The 18,689-nt window shown below is 47.1% G+C and overlaps 3 protein-coding genes across 4 annotated transcripts in view; 2 read left to right on the top strand and 1 right to left on the bottom strand.

Moving 5' to 3' along the window:
* The window catches only part of tmem176 (transmembrane protein 176), a 36,106-nt gene extending 33,338 nt beyond the window's left edge, over positions 1 to 2,768 (bottom strand). Inside the window, exon 1 of the mRNA XM_056280100.1 lies at positions 2,647 to 2,768. The gene's annotated coding sequence lies outside the window, so the exon portion shown is untranslated. The remainder of the gene's footprint in view (positions 1 to 2,646) is intronic.
* Positions 2,769 to 2,819: 51 nt separating this feature from the next.
* si:dkey-9i23.16 (uncharacterized protein LOC571915 homolog) lies at positions 2,820 to 16,129 on the top strand. The gene is made up of 6 exons (XM_056280101.1): positions 2,820 to 3,156; positions 9,686 to 9,770; positions 10,412 to 10,525; positions 14,079 to 14,135; positions 14,756 to 14,926; positions 15,037 to 16,129. Exons 2-6 carry the CDS (start codon positions 9,696 to 9,698, stop codon positions 15,142 to 15,144), a joined length of 525 nt encoding a protein of 174 aa, XP_056136076.1. The 5' UTR covers positions 2,820 to 3,156; positions 9,686 to 9,695; the 3' UTR covers positions 15,145 to 16,129.
* Positions 16,130 to 17,987: 1,858 nt separating this feature from the next.
* Positions 17,988 to 18,689, top strand: part of vps37c (VPS37C subunit of ESCRT-I) — a 28,678-nt gene continuing 27,976 nt past the window's right edge. Inside the window, exon 1 of one of the 2 annotated variants that reach the window (XM_056280783.1) lies at positions 17,988 to 18,274. Coding sequence is in view for 1 of the 2 variants with exons in the window: in XM_056280782.1 (XP_056136757.1) it covers positions 18,454 to 18,502 (49 nt within the window). In the remaining variant the exon portion in view is untranslated. Of the gene's footprint in view, positions 18,275 to 18,322; positions 18,503 to 18,689 lie in introns of those variants that run through there. The other variant, XM_056280782.1, reaches the window with a different exon arrangement.

Here is an 18,689-nt window from a genome sequence, read left to right as displayed (position 1 = left end):
GCCTCGCGCACCCCCTGTGATCTTTGGCACCCCCCCCCCCCCCAGAGCAGACAAAGCCTCGCGCACCCCCTGGGCTCTCAGGCGGGCCCCTAAGCGGTCCGCGGACCCCAGGTTGGAAACCACTGCTTTAGTCGACTAGTTAGCGCAGGCGACCCGGGATCGCGTCCTGGCTGCGCCGGATTCCCGGCTGCTCCCGGAATTCGATACAGATTTACATTTCATCTTCTATTCCTTCGGAAAATGTCTAATCTTCTTGTTCCCATTTGGCTGTCAGTTATACAGAGGCATCAAAACTGAGTTGAGACTGATATATAATCAGTGGGAAACGTCCCCACAGAAGCACCGACTTGTCTGACATTCGGATTCAACAAGTAATTAATCGCAACTCCTGCAAAATGACTCCAAATACTTGAGTACCCATCTAGAACAGGTTTTGTGATGTCGCAATAAATACGCACGAGAATTTTCCAAACATGATCCAGATTCATTAACATTGTAGGCCTATCAGGCCAGCAGCCCCATAGTACTGTGGTTTTTCTCATTAATTGAGTCCAACTCTGGTACATCAAGCTGCAAAGTATGGCTTTCTGTGACCACAAGTGAAAATATGGCCATTGTTTATGTTCACTCCTTTTTTCCTAAAATGTTAGAAGTGTCACAAATCAGACAAGCGGCCTCATTCAGCCTGTCTTCTGGTAAAATCAATCCACGACCAATTACAGTTGCAAACTGCACCTCCAAGACCACTGCTGATTTCTGCAATAACCTGTGCATCCATCCATCCACTATCCAAACGGCTTATCTGCTCGCTGGAGCCTATCCAAGCAGCCATTGGGCGGCAGGTGGGGAGACACCCCGGACACGCCGCCAGTCCATCACAGGGGCCCCCCGGGGGCCCCTTTGACTTACAAAAGAGGGTGAAAAAATGCACTGATCTTTGGTCTTTTATCTACACTACCGTTCAAAAGTTTGGGATCACCCAAACAATTTTGTGTTTTCCATGAAAAGTCACACTTATTCACCACCATATGTTGTGAAATGAATAGAAAATAGAGTCAAGACATTGACAAGGTTAGAAATAATGATTTGTATTTGAAATAAGATTTTTTTTACATCAAACTTTGCTTTCGTCAAAGAATCCTCCATTTGCAGCAATTACAGCATTGCAGACCTTTGGCATTCTAGCTGTTAATTTGTTGAGGTAATCTGGAGAAATTGCACCCCACGCTTCCAGAAGCAGCTCCCACAAGTTGGATTGGTTGGATGGGCACTTCTTTGAGCAGATTGAGTTTCTGGAGCATCACATTTGTGGGGTCAATTAAACGCTCAAAATGGCCAGAAAAAGAGAACTTTCATCTGAAACTCGACAGTCTATTCTTGTTCTTAGAAATGAAGGCTATTCCATGCGAGAAATTGCTAAGAAATTGAAGATTTCCTATACCGGTGTGTACTACTCCCTTCAGAGGACAGCACAAACAGGCTCTAACCAGAGTAGAAAAAGAAGTGGGAGGCCGCGTTGCACAACTGAGCAAGAAGATAAGTACATTAGAGTCTCTAGTTTGAGAAACAGACGCCTCACAGGTCCCCAACTGGCATCTTCATTAAATAGTACCTGTTAGAGCCTGTTTGTGCTGTCCTCTGAAGGGAGTAGTACACACCGGTGTTGGAAATCTTCAATTTCTTAGCAATTTCTCGCATGGAATAGCCTTCATTTCTAAGAACAAGAATAGACTGTCGAGTTTCAGATGAAAGTTCTCTTTTTCTGGCCATTTTGAGCGTTTAATTGACCCCACAAATGTGATGCTCCAGAAACTCAATCTGCTCAAAGAAGTGCCCATCCAACCAATCCAACTTGTGGGAGCTGCTTCTGGAAGCGTGGGGTGCAATTTCTCCAGATTACCTCAACAAATTAACAGCTAGAATGCCAAAGGTCTGCAATGCTGTAATTGCTGCAAATGGAGGATTCTTTGACGAAAGCAAAGTTTGATGTAAAAAAAATCTTATTTCAAATACAAATCATTATTTCTAACCTTGTCAATGTCTTGACTCTATTTTCTATTCATTTCACAACATATGGTGGTGAATAAGTGTGACTTTTCATGGAAAACACGAAATTGTTTGGGTGATCCCAAACTTTTGAACGGTAGTGTAGGTCTATGTCTTGCCACATAATGACAGACGGAGTACCCCTCTTCATTTCACTGCACGTTTTATTGTATTTCTGTGCATGTGACAAATAAAGTACTTGAACTTGACCCAGCCTGCATGCAGCCTGATACTACAGCAAAACTGAGATCGACAAAGGGGGAAAAAAAACTGTATGGAACAAATCAACACATCAGGCATTGCAAAACCCAAGTATAACGAGCTAGACTAGAAGGTATCAACCGTTGCATCTGAAGGTCTCCGGAGGGATTCGAACAACGACCTAATGAGTTCAAATGAGCCGTAACAAACTTTACACAATTCGCCTCACGAGCCGCAGCCACCTCCGGCAGCGTGCCGGAGGTGGCTCTGCAGCGTGGCTCTGCAGCGTGCTGCAGAGACGTGTTGAAGCTGCTGGTCCCGTCGGCCGGAGGTGTGATGGCCCAGACACACGCAGGCGAGGGCTGATGCTGGATTTGAGTGGGGATACTTGGTTCCTACCTGTGGAGAAGACTCGCTCGCTGCTCTTCTGTCCCGGGGAAGAGAAGCTGGCCTGAATCGCCCGGTTGGAAGAGATTCTCCGGCTAAACTTTCGCCCTTGTTCCTCTTGACCACTCCTTAAAAATAGCTAGAGAATTTAGAAGAAGAAGGAGAAGAAGAAGAGGAAGAAGAAGGGGGGGGGGAACCGATTAGATTTCGCAACCGCCTCGTTCACAGAGTTTGGTTTAACTGAATGCCATTTTGTGCTGTGCGCTCCCTGGTATGTGCGCGCTTGTGCGCATGAACGCGTGAGCCGGAGCCGGACGGGTCCATATATGCGCAGCAGGTTTAACTGTGCAGGATTAATTCATTCAGCCCCGTCTGAACCTGCGCGTTGTCAGAGAGCCGCCTGCCTGCTGCCGGGGCCCCTTTTCTTCTCGGGATTTTTACGACGTCAGCTCGTCTGGAGCTCCGCTGGTTTTGACGCATCCGGGCAGCGGCGCCGCAACAGGCTGAGCAGCTGGACACTCCGTAAGTAAGCACCGAGCTCCGTGTCAGACCTTCATGTGCTCGTTCTGCTGCAGGCTTTCAGGGGCTGTAGATCCAAAAAAGACCCAGTAGTCCACATACAGCAGCCAAGCAATGGTCTAGATGTTCTCTTTCTGCTGCAGGCTTTCAGACGCTGTAGATCCAAAGAAGACCCAGTAGTCCACATAGAGCAACCAAACAATGGTCTAGATGCAGGCTCGCCTCTGTCCTTGCGTTTTTGGGGTTTTTTTCGGGGGGGGGGGTCTGTGTGCTTGATAAAGTTGCTATGTCCATGTCTTTTGTCTCTTCCACTTTAGCTCCTCGTTTTGGACCAGCACAGCACGAGAGTGTGCGTACTGGTGCCCAGTTGGAATAATCTATCTGATAATTAGTCTCACAGACTTAGAAACCACTGATGGGAACAAGGAGAACTTTATGTATGATCACCACAGTCAACACAGGGACTTCTACACAGTATCGATGCGCATCACAGTATCTGCTCACATGCAATAATACTGAGGTGAAGAATCCGGCCGGGGGGGGGGGTACATCACCCTGAACTGTTAGACCAACAACTGTTGCCAAATAACACTCCCTTGTGTGTGTCAGGCCTCGTTTTGCAGGACACGTTAGGTGGTCCAAATCCAAATCCAACCATATTGTATATACTGTGCTGTACATGGTAGGTATACTGGTGGGCTCTGTCATGTCCATCTACCTCAGGTGTGTATGTAAGTAACCTGCTAACATCTATTTCAGCATCTCTGATACGTTCTCTGCACCGTTGCATCTTATCACCTCTTATTTCACCTGTATATAGTCAATCCTTGTGTATATAGCTGAAGATTGTTGTGCTGTAGTGTTGTTATTCTATATGTGAAGTACACTGAGAGAGCCACGAAACTGGAGCCAAATTCCACCTACGTGCCAGCCTAAGTGGCCAATAAATATCATTCTGATTCTAGTGGATTCTTGCTCTCATTCATTTGGATGACAAAACGGTGTATCAGCAGATGATATTACCTGAATTTTATCCCGATACAACCCAGCTGGAAGAACGAGGATACTGGATTACTGCCCAGTCTTCCCGCAAGGCCGCCCGTTACATTTGTGAGAAAGCTCATATTTATGTTCATATCTGCCACGTCACACACCGTTTCCTTTGGTGAAGCCACGTGTTTGGTGAGGATGAAGGTAGTGGCTGTGTTCCTTCACCTCAAACGCTGTAAAGTTCATGACATGCAACGTGGGGATGTGTTCTACATGCCAGAGTAGTGTAACCGGTTACTTTCTTGCCCGGTGCGGGATTCGATACGAGGTGTACTGCACCACAAGGCGACAAAACTAACCGCTCGGCTAAAGGGTCAGACCCGTTAGCTAAGGGCTAATGTGTCTTATTTGTAGTTTACAGTCGTCACCCTCCCCGGAAGCGCGCCCTCGCGCTTTGTTATTCCCGCGCTCCGAAGAGACTTCTGAGGATCTGCACACTTCCGGATCCCACCGCTGCCACAATGTAACCGGTTATTTTCTTGCCCGGTGCGGGATTCGACACGGGGTGTACTGCACCACAAGGCGGCATCACGAACCGCTCGGCTAAAGGGTCAGACCCGTTAGCTAGGGGCTAACGTGTCTTATTAGTAGTTTACCGCAGCCCTGTTGGTTGATATGTGATGATGGTAGGGGGCGGTGGAAACCATCACCAGCACCACCAGCACCACCACCACGCATGGTGTTTTAACGGGGCTCTGATGTGGTGCACATGGTGACAACGGCCCACCGAGGCTTCATCGGGTCTCAGAAATCACTTCCGCGTGTCCGGCAAAGCCCTTGTTGTTTGTTGGCCATCTAGATTTGTCCCTTCTGAGATACCGTCACGCTTCCCTTGCGTACCTTGTGTGTTATGCTTATGCGGATTCCGGGGTTCCGACAAGAATACCTCTGCCGACATGAAATACCCCTCCGCCTCCTGCCTCTTTATTAGAAGCTGTGCTGAAGTAGAAACAGGAGTATACAACAAAACTGACGACGAGGTGATACGCTCCCACGTCGTGTTTGTTATTTTCGGTAGAAAGTCCGACTTAAACTAAGTTTTCCTCGCGGATGTACAGCGCGAAGTTGCGGCTAACTTAGCTACAAGCTAGCAAGCTAACACCATATTGTAGAGAAGACGGCACTCGAACGGAGCACAGCGCTGCTGCGCGAGGAGGAGGGGTCTCCGCGGTGGGGAGGAGACGGAAAGAAAAGGGAGAAAAGAAGGGCACCAAGTCAAACGAAACAGCAAAAGGAGACAGACAAAGTGGGTTGGCTAAAAAGGAAAACTAGCATAAAGACGCATAAGTTTAAGGTTAATTGCGGAAATCAGTGGAAAACAGCCGATACTGTATGAAATTGGCGGCACTAATAGGAATACTGTATGAAATTGGCGGCACTAATAGGAAACAGGACCATTTGAAGAAAACAGAGCAGTGGAGCGCATACACTGAAAGGTCTGAGCATTTTTAAGCTTGCTAACAAGATTAATGGAGAGGTTGTAGTGCCACCCTTCTTGAGTGTTATGGGAGGAAAACCATTCAACCTACTGTCTGTGAATGTTCTCATTCATCCTACTGCGCAGTTTAGTGCAACCTGACAAGCCAGGGGACAAATCGTATGAAGAGATAGTCCACATACTGGGAAATCACTACTCCCCTAAGCCGCTGATCATCGCAGAGCGGTTCAGATTCCAAAAAAGGAACCAGGAAGAGGGGGGATCTGTTTCACAGTTCGTAGCTGCACTGAAACGGTTATCTGAACATTGTGAAGTTGGACGTGTGCTCAATGACACCATACGTGACAGATCGGTGTGTGGCCTACGTTTTCAGTCCATCCAGAAACGACTGCTTTCTGAGGCTGATTTGACACTGAAAAAGGCCATAACCATAAGCATGTCAATGGAGATGGCTGCTCGTGAAGCACACCAACTAAGGGCATCAAAACAAGTGCATCAGTTGTCTTATAAGTCCAAGAACAAGGCAACATCTGGCAAGCCATGCTACCGTTGTTGTAAAACAGGGCACTGGTGTAGAGACTTAGACTGCAGACACTGTGGTAAGAAAGGCCATATTGAACGCGCCTGTAAAACAAAAAATACCCAAACACACAAACTGCACATTGAAAAGAAGAAAAGTGGTTTCCACAGAAACAAAATGAAACATGTGAATAAGATGGAGCATGGCCAGGATGAGCAGAGCAGCTGTGAGTCTGACAATGAGACAGTGTGTGTTCTATCTGTGAGGGGCAGTGATGATGGATACTGGGTCACACCACTGTTAGAGAACCAAGCAGTGCAGCGACACCGGTACATGTGTATCCATGGTATCAGAAGCTGTCTATAAGGAGAAGCTGCTGCACCTTGCTCTACGAATGACAAAGTTGAGATTAAGGACGAACACGGGTGAGGCTGTTCCAATGTTAGGCGTGGTGTCATTGCCACTCTACATCAATAAAGGAAACCGTCCAGCTCTGCTAGGCCGCAGATGGCTGGAAAAGCTCAGACTGAACTGGCAGGATGTGTTCCTGGTTAATGACGGAGATACAGGCCCCCTACAGGAGACGTTGGAGAAGCACTCCAAGGTTTTTGATGGGGAACTCAGCAGCATGAAAGACATTACAATTAAGCTGACAGTCAGTCCAGAAAGCACACCAAAGTGTCTAAAAGCTAGACCTGTCCCGTATGCCGTCAGACCCAAGGTAGAGGCAGAATTAGACAGATTAGTGAGTGAGTGGGGTATTGGAACCAGTGAGAACAAGTGCATGGGCTACACCATTTGTGCCAGTCATGAAAAAGGATGGGTCTTTTAAGGATCTGTGGTGATTTTAAAGTCACTGTGAACCCTGTCTTGACTGTAGAACAGAACAATATCCTTTATCCGTCATCAATGACCTCTTTTCAGGTTTGGCCGGAGGACAGAAGTTTAGTAAGATATACTTGTGTTAGGCATATCTGCAGATGCATGTGGATCCAGAGTCACAGGAATTGTTGACCATAGTGACACACAAAGGGCTGTACAGGTATCATAGGCTCCCTTTTGGGATTACTTCTGCTCCTGCACTGTTCCAATGAGCAATGGACCAAATTCCGAGTGGGCTACCAGGGGTCCAGTGCTATCTGGATGACCTCCTTATCACAGGTCCAGATGAAGAGTCCCATTTAAGGAACCTGGATGCAACACTACAAAGACTGGAGGATTATGGTCTGAGAGTAAGGAAGAATAAATTTGAGTTTTTCAGATCTTCTGTTGAGTACCTGGGCCATGTAATTGACAGTAACAGACTCCACAAGGCACTGTCAAAGGTGAAGGCTATTGTGGATGTGCCATTCCCGAAGAATGTGAGTCAACTGAGATCATTCCTTGGCCTGCTGACATATTATGCAAGGTTTTTGCCTAATCTAGCCAATGAGCTGAAGCCACTGCATGAGCTTTTAAACAAAAGCAATATATGAAAGTGGACAGACAAATGTGAGGCAGCTTTCAGACAAGTGAAGTTGGCCCTCTTTGAATCAGAGGCCCTCACTCATTTCGACCCCAAACCAGCGGCGCCAACAGCCGTAATCCTGTACGCACCATGCGTACATTTTTTAATGATTTTGTTCGTTTTGTTTTTTTTAACATTCTATCTTGAAAATAAAATTGTGACAACACCAGATCTTGTTAACGTCACTGGCTAATAGTGTATGGTGCGTACAGATCCCTGTATGCACGGTGCATACAGGATTATCACTTCAGTTGGCATGTGATGCCTCGCCGTATAGTGTAGGTGCCGTAGTGTCACACATCTTACCATCAGGGGAAGAGAGACCAATTGCCTTCACATCGAGGACCTTGAGCCAGGCAGAAAGCAGATATGCACAGATTGAGCGTGAAGCCCTGTTTAATATTCGGAGTGCGGACATTCCATCAGTATCTTTTTGACAGGACATTTATGCTGCTGACTGACCATCAACCACTCACCTCTATCTTTGGTCCCCACACTGGCATACCGTCACTGGCAGCCAGTCGCATGCAGAGATGGGCTCTGTTATTGTCCGCTCACCAGTATGACATAAAGTACAGGAAAGCAGACTGGCACGGGAACACAGATGGGCTCTCCAGGCTCCCTTTGCCTGTCACACATGCTGAGCCAACAGAAGTCGAGATCTTCTACTTCAAGGAAGTGCCTGCTGCTCCAGTGACCTCGGCTCATGTGAAGAAACAAGCACGCGCTGATCCAGTCCTGTCTGAGGTTATGGACATAGTGACTTACCCACAGGTTGTACTTTCCCCAGATGAGACGGACGACCTCTGGATAGACTGACACTATAGTCTAGAGACTAACCCACAGCGTTGGGGCATAATAATCCCGAGGGTTCAGTCCAGGAAATGAGGTAGTCTACCCTCTGGCAAAAGGTCTGTATTGTCAAAACAAGTTTTAAAGGGAAGAATACCAGACAATAGACCCTGTGACATAGTAATAGAGTTTATCTGACACAGAGACTTTAAAGAAAGTATATATAGAGTGAAATGTTTTACTTTTGTTAAGGGAACATCAAAAGTAAAGGGGGATAGATATGTTGTGTATCGGCCATCTAGGCTTGTCCCTTCGGAGACACCGTCACGCTCCCCTTGTGTATCTTGTGTGTTATGGTTCTGCAGAATCCGGCAAGAATAAGTCTGCCTACATGAAACACTCCTCCGTCTCCTGCCTCTTTATTAGAAGTTATACTCAAGTAGAAATAAGAGTATACAACACTTGTCAGGTCATTTCACTGTCAAACAAGCCTCCCTCTTGCCTGTCCTCCGCCCTCCCACCCCCCGTTTCGTCTCCTCCTTTTCCTGCCCTGAAATTCCTCTTTCCTCTCCTCCCTCCTCCGGCACATCTGCTTCTCGTCCAGCAGAATTCCAGTCTTTCCTCAGGGATTCTGACATGTGTTTTTCATGAAGTACCACTCACGAGGCTCTGCTTGCTTTGTTTCACTTGCACACACACACACACACACACACACACACACGCACACACAGAGTTAAACAAACACTGTACACAGGCACCACTTAGTTTTACGCGGCTCCCCGCTGCTCTTTGCTCTCCGACACAAAGTGGTGTGTCTCTTGTCAGTCTGATGATGTTTGGACCCGGTTCCCTTTCCCACCGACACACACACACTTATTTACTATTTAGTCCCGGAGAAAAACCGACTGAAAAAGCCAGTTTCCTCGGTGCGTGCATGGCTCAGTCTAGTTGAATATGCTGTGTTTACTCCGCATGCAAACTCACCACAGGTTCTTATCTTTTACTCAACCTCAGCTCATAATGAGCGACCGTTAGCTAATGATTCACTGGGATGTTGCCACACAAGCTAGCTGTGCAACTCTTTGACTCTAAGTCTGCTATATTATGTTGTTTATAGACTCCCAACACATGCTAGGTTTACCTCAGTTGAGTGGACTTTGGTTTAATTAAAAGCTGCTTTGCTTGGCTCTGCACGGATGTGATGTGGATGCTCTCTGTTTTGCAGGAACAGGAACATGTCTTCAGGAGGGCCAGCGGCCGAGTTCAGGCTGCACGGCCTTTTCCCTCGGTTTGACCCCGAGGCGGCTGCAGTAAGATCGATATAAGATCAATACCAACATCTCATGTGTCAGTCAGAAGGTCCCGCAGCTGCTGTTTGCCTCTGTCCTCACTTTATTTAAAGCCTTTCCATCAATTGCAAACACCGGTTTGGCCCGAGTCAGACCGGATGAGTGCAGCCGGATTCGCTCGAACGGCGTTTGGGTTTGACCGACTTTACATTTCACATTTCTGTGGGGACGTTTTCAGACTTTCATAAAGAAAACTCACAGCAGACTCAAGGCTTTCTGACTGATGGACACAAACACTTTTCTTAATGTTTGTGGATTTAAGATATTTTTGTGTAGAAGACCAAATTAAACACAAAGTCCATCTATCTATCTATCTATCTATCTATCTATCTATCTATCTATCTATCTATCTATCTATCTATCTATCTATCTATCTATCTATCTATCTATCTATCTATCTATCTATCTATCTATCTATCTATCTATCTATCTATCTATCTATCTATCTATCTATCTATCTATCTATCTATCTATCTATCTATCTATCTATCTATCTATCTATCTATCTATCTATCTATCTATCTATCTATCTATCTATCTATCTATCTATCTATCTATCTATCTATCTATCTATCTATCTATCTATCTCTCCATCCATCCAGGTGGTGTCCATCCTGTTTGGTCTTTTCCAGGTGCTGCTGTCGGTTCCTCTCTACTACTTGGACATCGGCCTTCCTAAAAGCCTCTTCCTGCTGCCTCTCATCGTAGGAGGTCTGGTATGTACGCGTCTTTATTCTCACTTCTGTGCCAATTTCTTTATTGGCAATGACCAGAAAGAAAAAAAAAAGGCGAGGAAGAGTTCAGTCTTTTGAAACAGCCCACTGAGGTTTGTCATGTTATTAGGAACAAACACAGGACTTTGGTCAGAATAAAGCCAGATGAGCGTTAATTCTCGGTAACTAATCTGCTTATTCAGAATACGGGTTCAGAAGAATCGGAGCGGTGCTTGGCGCGTCCTGGAGACTCCGCGGGTGTGGTGCGAGTTTGAGGAAGCCTTCACCCCGATGACTCCAGAGACCTTTCAGTTCCCTTAAACTAAAAAAACAAATACTGCTTAGGCTAGCATTGACAAGCTTTCTCAACCAACGCCTTCACAAGTGCATGGGAAATCATCAACACTAGACCATAGTCTTTGGCCGTTTTTCTGTAATATCCATGTCTGTCTTCTACAGTGGAAGGAGATGGATAGGAGCTCCACCCCCCCCCTTTTCTCCTAAAATCCTGAGTACTCATTAATTCAACTTCCTGAGTGTCAATTTATCTCTGAGGGTGTGCAAATGCGTCCATTTGCACACCCTCAGAGTTAAATTGACACTCAGGATTTTACTGTGCAGTTGTATCCGGCCAATTACCCCACTCTTCCGAGCCGTCCCCGTCGCTGCTCCGCCCCCCTCTGCCGATCCGGGGAGGGCTGCAGACTACCACGTGTCTCCTCCCATACACGTGGAGTCACCAGCCGCTTCGTTTCACCTGACAGGGCGCCAACAGCCGTAATCCTGTACGCACGGTGCGTACAGGATTACGGCTGTTGGGGTCGAAATGAGTGAGGGCCTCTGATTCAAAGAGGGCCAACTTCACTTGTCTGAAAGCTGCCTCACATTTGTCTGTCCACGTCCATATATTGCTTTTGTTTAAAAGCTCATGCGGTGGCTTCAGCTTATTGGCTAGATTAGGCAAAAACTTTGCATAGTGTGTCAGCAGTTCCCCCACTAACAAGCGCCCTGACCGACCAGAGGAGGCGCTAGTGCAGCAGTCAGGACACGTACCCACATCCTGCTTCCCACCCGCAGACACAGCCGTGTCTGTGGGCACGCCCGACCGAGCCGGAGGTAACGCAGGGAGTCGAACCAGCGATCCCAGTGTTGGTAGGCAATGGAAGAGACCGCCAGAATCAGGGGTGGGCAATCTTATCCTAATCATGTCCCTCAGCAAAGACTCTACTGGTTGATTAGTGGGATCAGGTGTGTAACTGTTTGGTTGGAACAAAAACCTGCACCCACACCGGCCCTTTCTGGATGACATTGCCCACCCCTGCCCTGGATCTTATTTTCTATGTGCACGATGCAAAGTGCACGGATGTGTAAGGGGATAGAAAGTCCGTTTCGCCAGGATCAATGGTTGAGTAAAACAGTGTGAAAACTGTCTTATTTTTGGAGGGGGGCGGGGGGGGGGTCATTTTAACGCCTCAGAGGCATCATGAGATTGGCCACTCTTGTGTTTGTTGCTGCTGTGGCGGGAGTGGTTCCTGCCAGCCAGCCGGGTCTGACTGAATGTCAACCTTCAGATACTCCTGCAGTGTGTTTAGTGACCTGTTGCTGGAATGATGTTTCCACCTGTTGGGAGACAGTCGCTCACCAATGCCGGCCTACACATTATGTCTGGATGAGATGTGATGATAACGTGTTCTGCTTGCATTTACACCTTGCATTCATGTGCTTTTCCTCATGGAAATAACACATCTGGATACAGATGTAAATGGGGTTTCTGCCTGGTGCTTAGTCATCGTTCCTTCATGCCAGCTACATCATTTTGCCCGTTTTATTCACGTTTCCTCATTGCCTCTTTCCTCTCTGGACGATGCATACAGGGTACATACATCTGACAGGTTTCAGAATTTCTAAAATAGTGTCATCATGGATGCCCTTCAAAGTAGCATCATCACTGCTCGATAACCGTGTAGACCAGTGTTTCTCAACCGGGGGTCCGCGGACCCCTAGTGGTCCGTGGTGTAATTGCAAGGGGTCCGTGAAAATAAAATATCTTTAAAAAAAGATCCTATGACATTTATAGAAATAGGATTATTTTACTCAAATGTGACTGAGACCTTTATCTACCTAAACTATAAAGGGTAACAGGACTTTTTTCTCTAATTACATCTGTTTCACAAGTGTCATTTATTGTATTTTAATAAGAGATCTCGCTCCCGTTTGCATTGTTAAAAGTTACTGCATAAAAATTCTGTTGTTACATATATCTGAAAGTTACTGAATACATATTCTGTTTTGTTAACTATATCTGAAAGTTACTGAATACATATTCTGTTTTGTTACATATATCTGAAAGTTACTGCATAAGAATTCTGTTTTGTTACATATATCTGAAAGTTACTGAATACATATTCTGTGTTGTTACATATATCTGAAAGTTACTGAATACATATTCTGTTTTGTTACATATATCTGAAAGTTACTGCATAAGAATTCTGTTTTGTTACATATACCTGAAAGTTACTGAATACATATTCTGTTTTGTTACATATATCTGAAAGTTACTGAATACATATTCTGTTTTGTTACATATATCTGAAAGTTACTGCATAAGAATTCTGTTTTGTTAACTATATCTAAGTTACAACTGAAAGCTCTTATTTTTGCCCCAAAGAGTGAATAAATGCTATAATGCAATTTAAAATGCAGTTTCTACTGTTTCTATCAAATTGCAACCCCCCTCCCCCAAGATCAGGTGGAGGGGTCCTCAGGGTAGATCAAAAATACGCAGGGGGTCCAGGACCCCAAAAAGGTTGAGAACCACTGGTGTAGACAATGTAGCAAGTGTAGTCAATGAAACAACATATGTGATCAATAATTTGGCAAAAGGTGTAAAAGAAAATGCATCAAACTAGCTTCTGACATCATCGTTGTCCTTCGGAAACCCTGTATCCAAAAAGTCAGGAAATAAGTCTGCCTTTTGACACGTCTTTTTTGTCATTTATTCATTTTCCAACCCTTGAGTTGCCTGAATATGAGGGCCAGTGTTGGACAACTATTATCACCTTTGACACACGGTAAACTGTAGACGCACGTGTTTCTGCAAGAATGCTTGGTGTCTTCATTTGATGGCTGGGAGAGCTGGTGTTGGATTGGCTGGGAGAGCTTGGTCTGCAAGCGTCCTGTGGGCCCAGGGACCACGGCCCCGCCTGGAGCTGCACCCAAAGAGGTAACGCCGAGGGCGGTCTGACAGGACGTGGAAGCGGAGCAGGCTAAGCTAACTGCTGGCCCGTGCAGACCGTCATCCTGGCGTTCCCTCTCTTAGACAGTGGAACATTTTATTTTGGATATATGTGTTTTTGTTGTTTTTTGTATGTTGGATGTGTGGTTTTTGTCTTGTGTTGCACCGCTGTGGGCTGGGGTAAACGATTGCATTTCACGTGCACAGGTGCATGGAATGAAATGACCAATAAACATTCCTGATTTGTGTCATTTGCACTGCTAAAAATTACACCCCCCCCCCTGTAAAAATCATACAGCTAATACTGGTTGTGTGTTGCAGATTGTGGCGGCAGGATCCTTGACCGTGACCACCATAAGATCTCCCAGCAGACAACTGGTACGGTCATGACTTATCTGACTGCACGCTACAAACTAGCATGTTAGCTTGTAGCGTGCACTGTAGTGTTTTAGAGGAGGGCTCTACACACACACACACACAAAAGGTAAATTCAGTGAACCATAGTGCCGCCCAGTACAAACATTGCACCATGATCTTTTTTAAGGAATGGGTGGTGCAGAATAGTGTCCAAGCAAAAACCAAAAAAAAAAACAAAAACTGCTTTGCTGTGCAGCATTCTGACACAGTGAAAAGACAGTAAGGAAGTTGATGTGACCTTGTGAGCCAAACTCTTAAGTGTACTTATTGCCAGTATGATTTCATTTCGAAGACTATTGATCATTTGCTGATTGATTAATGCCATTCCAAACCAATATTTACAATAGGCCAACATCCCCATGTCTGGAAAGAACAGGAAAGCTTTTTCTCTGCTCCTACCATGTCTTAGTCCCGGATGCATTGCCGGTATTGACACTAGTTGTAAGATTGATGAATACAGACCCGTCTCCAATAGAAGACAAAGCAGTTAAGAACAAAACACCATGAGGGCCAAAAATGTGTAGTCCATGACTGTTCCTTAATTAGCTCGGTTCTCCCGACTGCCTTGTCTGCCTGTTCAGCTGCAGAGCTGTGCCTACAGTAACGCTGCCGGCCTGCTGGGGACGCTGTTGGCCTTCTGTATCTACTGCTTCTCCCTCACCACTCCAGAGGAAGTAAACTGCACCCAGCCCCAGGAGAACGACCACTTCGACTTCATTCCCTTTTATTTTTGTCCTGCACAATACCTTACGGTCAGTGTGTGTGGGTGGGGGTGGGGTGGGGGTGGGGGTGGTGCTTAAATATTAAGTAATTAGGTATCCATTGTATTGTGTTGTAAGGACGTTCCCTCTGTCTCCTGTAGGACTACTTCCGGAGTGTAACAGCGCTGCTGCTGCTGTATGACGTGGGGGCCGTGGTGCTGCACTCCCTGCTCTCTGTTTCCGCCTTCAGAGCTCTAAAAGCCAACTGACAGCTCGGCGCACGGGTCACACTTGCAGAGGTCACCGACACCCGACAGGGATGACGGGCCCAGAGCGACCGGGGTTTCACTCCTACCTAAAACGCCATGGGCGGTCAAAATGACCGCCGGTTTTTAAACTCTATATTGTGTCAAGATAAATACCCAGTTGAGATGTTAATGCATTGCACACGTTTGTATCTCTGTTATGAAACTAGCTGACACCAAAATTAACATTTTACCAACTTTTAATACTATTTTTTTTTAAAAAGATTTAAAATGGCCGCTGTCCAACGCCTCGGTGGTAGTCCTGGCGCGTCTGTAACCAGACATGTTGGCAATAATCAAAAATCAAGTCTAGACTATTTCTCTCCACTGGAGGGCGCTAGCGTATTTCTAGGGCAGAGCAACGAACTTCGTGAAGGAAATGACGCCACCAACACACGTCATAGTGACATGACGCGCACGGCCACGCGCAAACTACAGACGGTGTCATTTTAATGCAACTGTAGCGAATGCGAGAGGCAGCCGCGGGCACCGCCACAGCCGGGACGCGAACCTGCATCTCCCGCACCGCGGCCGACAACGTTACCCAGTCGACTGAAGGCTCCGACACGTCAGCTTTTCCATGCACGTTACACAACTATTTGCAATTTTAGGAGAATTCAGGAAGCGGAAGGTCTGTACCTTTTTTTTCTTCCTCTCACAAAGTTATTAAACTTTGAATTGAATGAAGTTAAAAAAAACAACACCTCATTTTTTCCCCCCCTTGAATTTTGAATTCTGAAATACGTGAAAGATAAATAATGCTAGTGTGCTTTGGAAACGTACTGCTTATGTGGACACTTTACAAATGGCACACACACACGTGTTTCCATTATACGTTGTGTCTGGCTAATTGGACCATCACAAAGACAAATATTATAAATAAAAGTTTTATTACCCATGACACACCGAGATGATGTAAACTGTTTGTAATAAAGCTACTTTTGAGGCAACTGGCGTTGTTGTTTTTTTTTAACCCTGATCTGTGGCTAATTGTGCCTCCGACGCCATAAATAATCAGCATTTGTCCCACACGTAAACTGGTGACACCCCGCCTTGAAATAACTACATTACTAGCGTCAATCTGGAGATGTGGAGGAACAACAATGAAGAAATATAGCTGCAAGCGGCGGGACCAAGCCTACACAGGCCGTTAGAAGTCGAAATATTCAACAGCTTTATTAAAAAAAAACATCCACCAAGTTTGGCGAATTTTGGACAAACCGTCGTTGAGTTATGGCCAAATTTGCGCCAGGCTCAGGCACGTGTTGGGAACTGGTGGCGCCCCCTATGGAGCGATTCCCAAACAGTTTTACGCACGTAGCTCGACGTTTGTATCCTGCGAGTTTTGTAACGATTGGACAAGTTCTGATTTATAGTCTGCTTTGTGTTATGCCACGCCCGTTTTTGTCGTCGTAGCGCCCCCTATTGGTCGAATCTTTCACGTTTCAGGTACTTACGTGGGCATATCCTGCAAGTTCTGTGATGACTGGCCGAGCTGTTGTTTACTTTGGTCAGTTTATGCGCTGAGCCACGCCCTTCTGAAGGTCACTGGTCAACATCTTGAAAACTAATACAACCGGTTATTTTCTTGCCCGGTGCGGGATTCGATACGGGGTGTACTGCACCACAAGGCGACGTCGCTAACCGCTCGGCTAAAGGGTTAGACCCGTTAGCTAGGGGCTAACGTGTCTTATTACTGGTTTACAGTCGTCACTCTTCCCGGAAGCGCGCCCTCGCGCTTTGTTATTCCCGCGCTCCGAAGAGACTTCTGAGGATCTGCACACTTCCGGATCCCACCGCTGCCACAATGTAACCGGTTATTTTCTTGCCCGGTGCGGGATTCGATACGGGTGTACTGCACCACAAAGCGACGTCACTAACCGCTCGGCTAAAGGGTCACACCCGTTAGCTAGGGGCTAACGTGTCTTATTAGTAGTTTACACAACATTTTTGACGTCCCTTCCTAAACCGCAGGTCTGATCGCTACCAATTTTTTTTTGAGGATCATTATGAGACCGAGTTTCTCAAACGCTGTTTAAGCTTTCTGATATCTTAGGATGTATTCACGCTGGAATAAACCACACAAAGTGTCTTTGCAACACAATATTTCTCACAATAACACGTACCCTGCGGGTTTTGTAACGATTGTGCACGTCTTGGATTTGTAGCGCCCCATAGCGGTCGACTTGAATGAAACTTTCAGGGTGCGCTTTTAGGCACTAAAGCGGACATATCTTGCAAATTGGTGACGATCGGCCCCCGCTGTTATTGGCTTTGGTCTATGCGTTCTGGTCGGGCTTGAACCCTAGACAGGTTTCAGAGGCCTGCTCGCCCTGATGACAACAATATACGACCACCGCTACTGCACAACTAACACCCCCACAACAACAACAACAAGGAGGGCAGTCACAACCTGACGCAAGGCTCCCAATTCAAACGGCAGGTATTTGCCATCGACTCAGGCTTTCCAAACGAGCCCAGCAGCAGTAGGTGGAATATTACTGTCACGTAGGGGTTTCCCTTCGAATCAGCTGAGCTCCGGACCATACCACTAGCCTCGGAAGTAGGGGGGTCCCGGGAATAAAAAGCAAAACAACACCGGCCGAAACGGGTTTCGGCTTAACTCATCAAACGGCTGCATATAAAACGCATTAACTCCTCCGTCAACAAGTCCCCCCCCCGCCCTCCATCTTGATTTTTAACCTTTAACCGGCGTGGAGATTTGTAAGGTTTTGCCCCGAACGCCGCCGCCGCCCCCCCCACCCCCCGCGCGAAACAAGACATCGCGGGTTCCCAAAATGGCGGCGGCTTCTGCCTGTGTGAAGTGAAACTTTGCTATTTTTCTGGACGACGAATCCGGCGGTTTTTCTACAACCCCGGAACCCCGCGTTTACAGACGCACACGGACGAACGCTCGCACCGCCGGATCCCCCCCCGGCTTGGTCTGGCGGCGGTCGCCGGAGCCGAGCGGCGGCGTCTTCAGCTCCGCTTCTCCCCGATCGCTGGGTCTTCCCTGGAAGTTGATGGCGGTAGCGAGCGCCGCCTGACATTGCGATCGCACCGACTGCCGCCGTCGCCCTATCGGAGCCGCCAGGTGGGTTGTGCAAATCAATCCGCCCGTGTAGTTCGGCGGTCGGTCGAAGTACGTCGAAAAACAGTCCCCCCCCCTCCCCTCCTCGGACGTGCTGCGCGGTAGTTTGTTGACCGAGGCGGCAGGCTAAGGGTTGCTGTGGACCTGTGACGTCACCCGTCACTCACCGTCGGAGGCGTTGGATGCCACCTGTAACCGGTGTCGGTGGGAATTGGGGTTCGCGGGCGTCGTGTAAGTACTCGTGTTTACGGCAGGCCATGTGCCGCAAAGGAGTGCGCGGCGTCGAAGTCCGGCCGTTCCCCGACGTCAGGTGAGCCCGCCTGATTATAGCGCGCCTTCAGTCGCCGGAGAGCGGAGCGCTCAGGGGACTCACCTGGTGGGGAGATGGGCTGGACAGACCACCTGCACGTTCTTGCTA

The sequence above is a fragment of the Lampris incognitus genome, chromosome 5 (assembly GCF_029633865.1).
Source record: "Lampris incognitus isolate fLamInc1 chromosome 5, fLamInc1.hap2, whole genome shotgun sequence".
In the NCBI taxonomy this organism is placed as follows: Eukaryota; Metazoa; Chordata; class Actinopteri; order Lampriformes; family Lampridae; genus Lampris; species Lampris incognitus.
The sequence above is the reverse complement of the archived record's forward strand: the minus strand, read 5'-3'. Positions and strand labels throughout refer to the sequence as shown.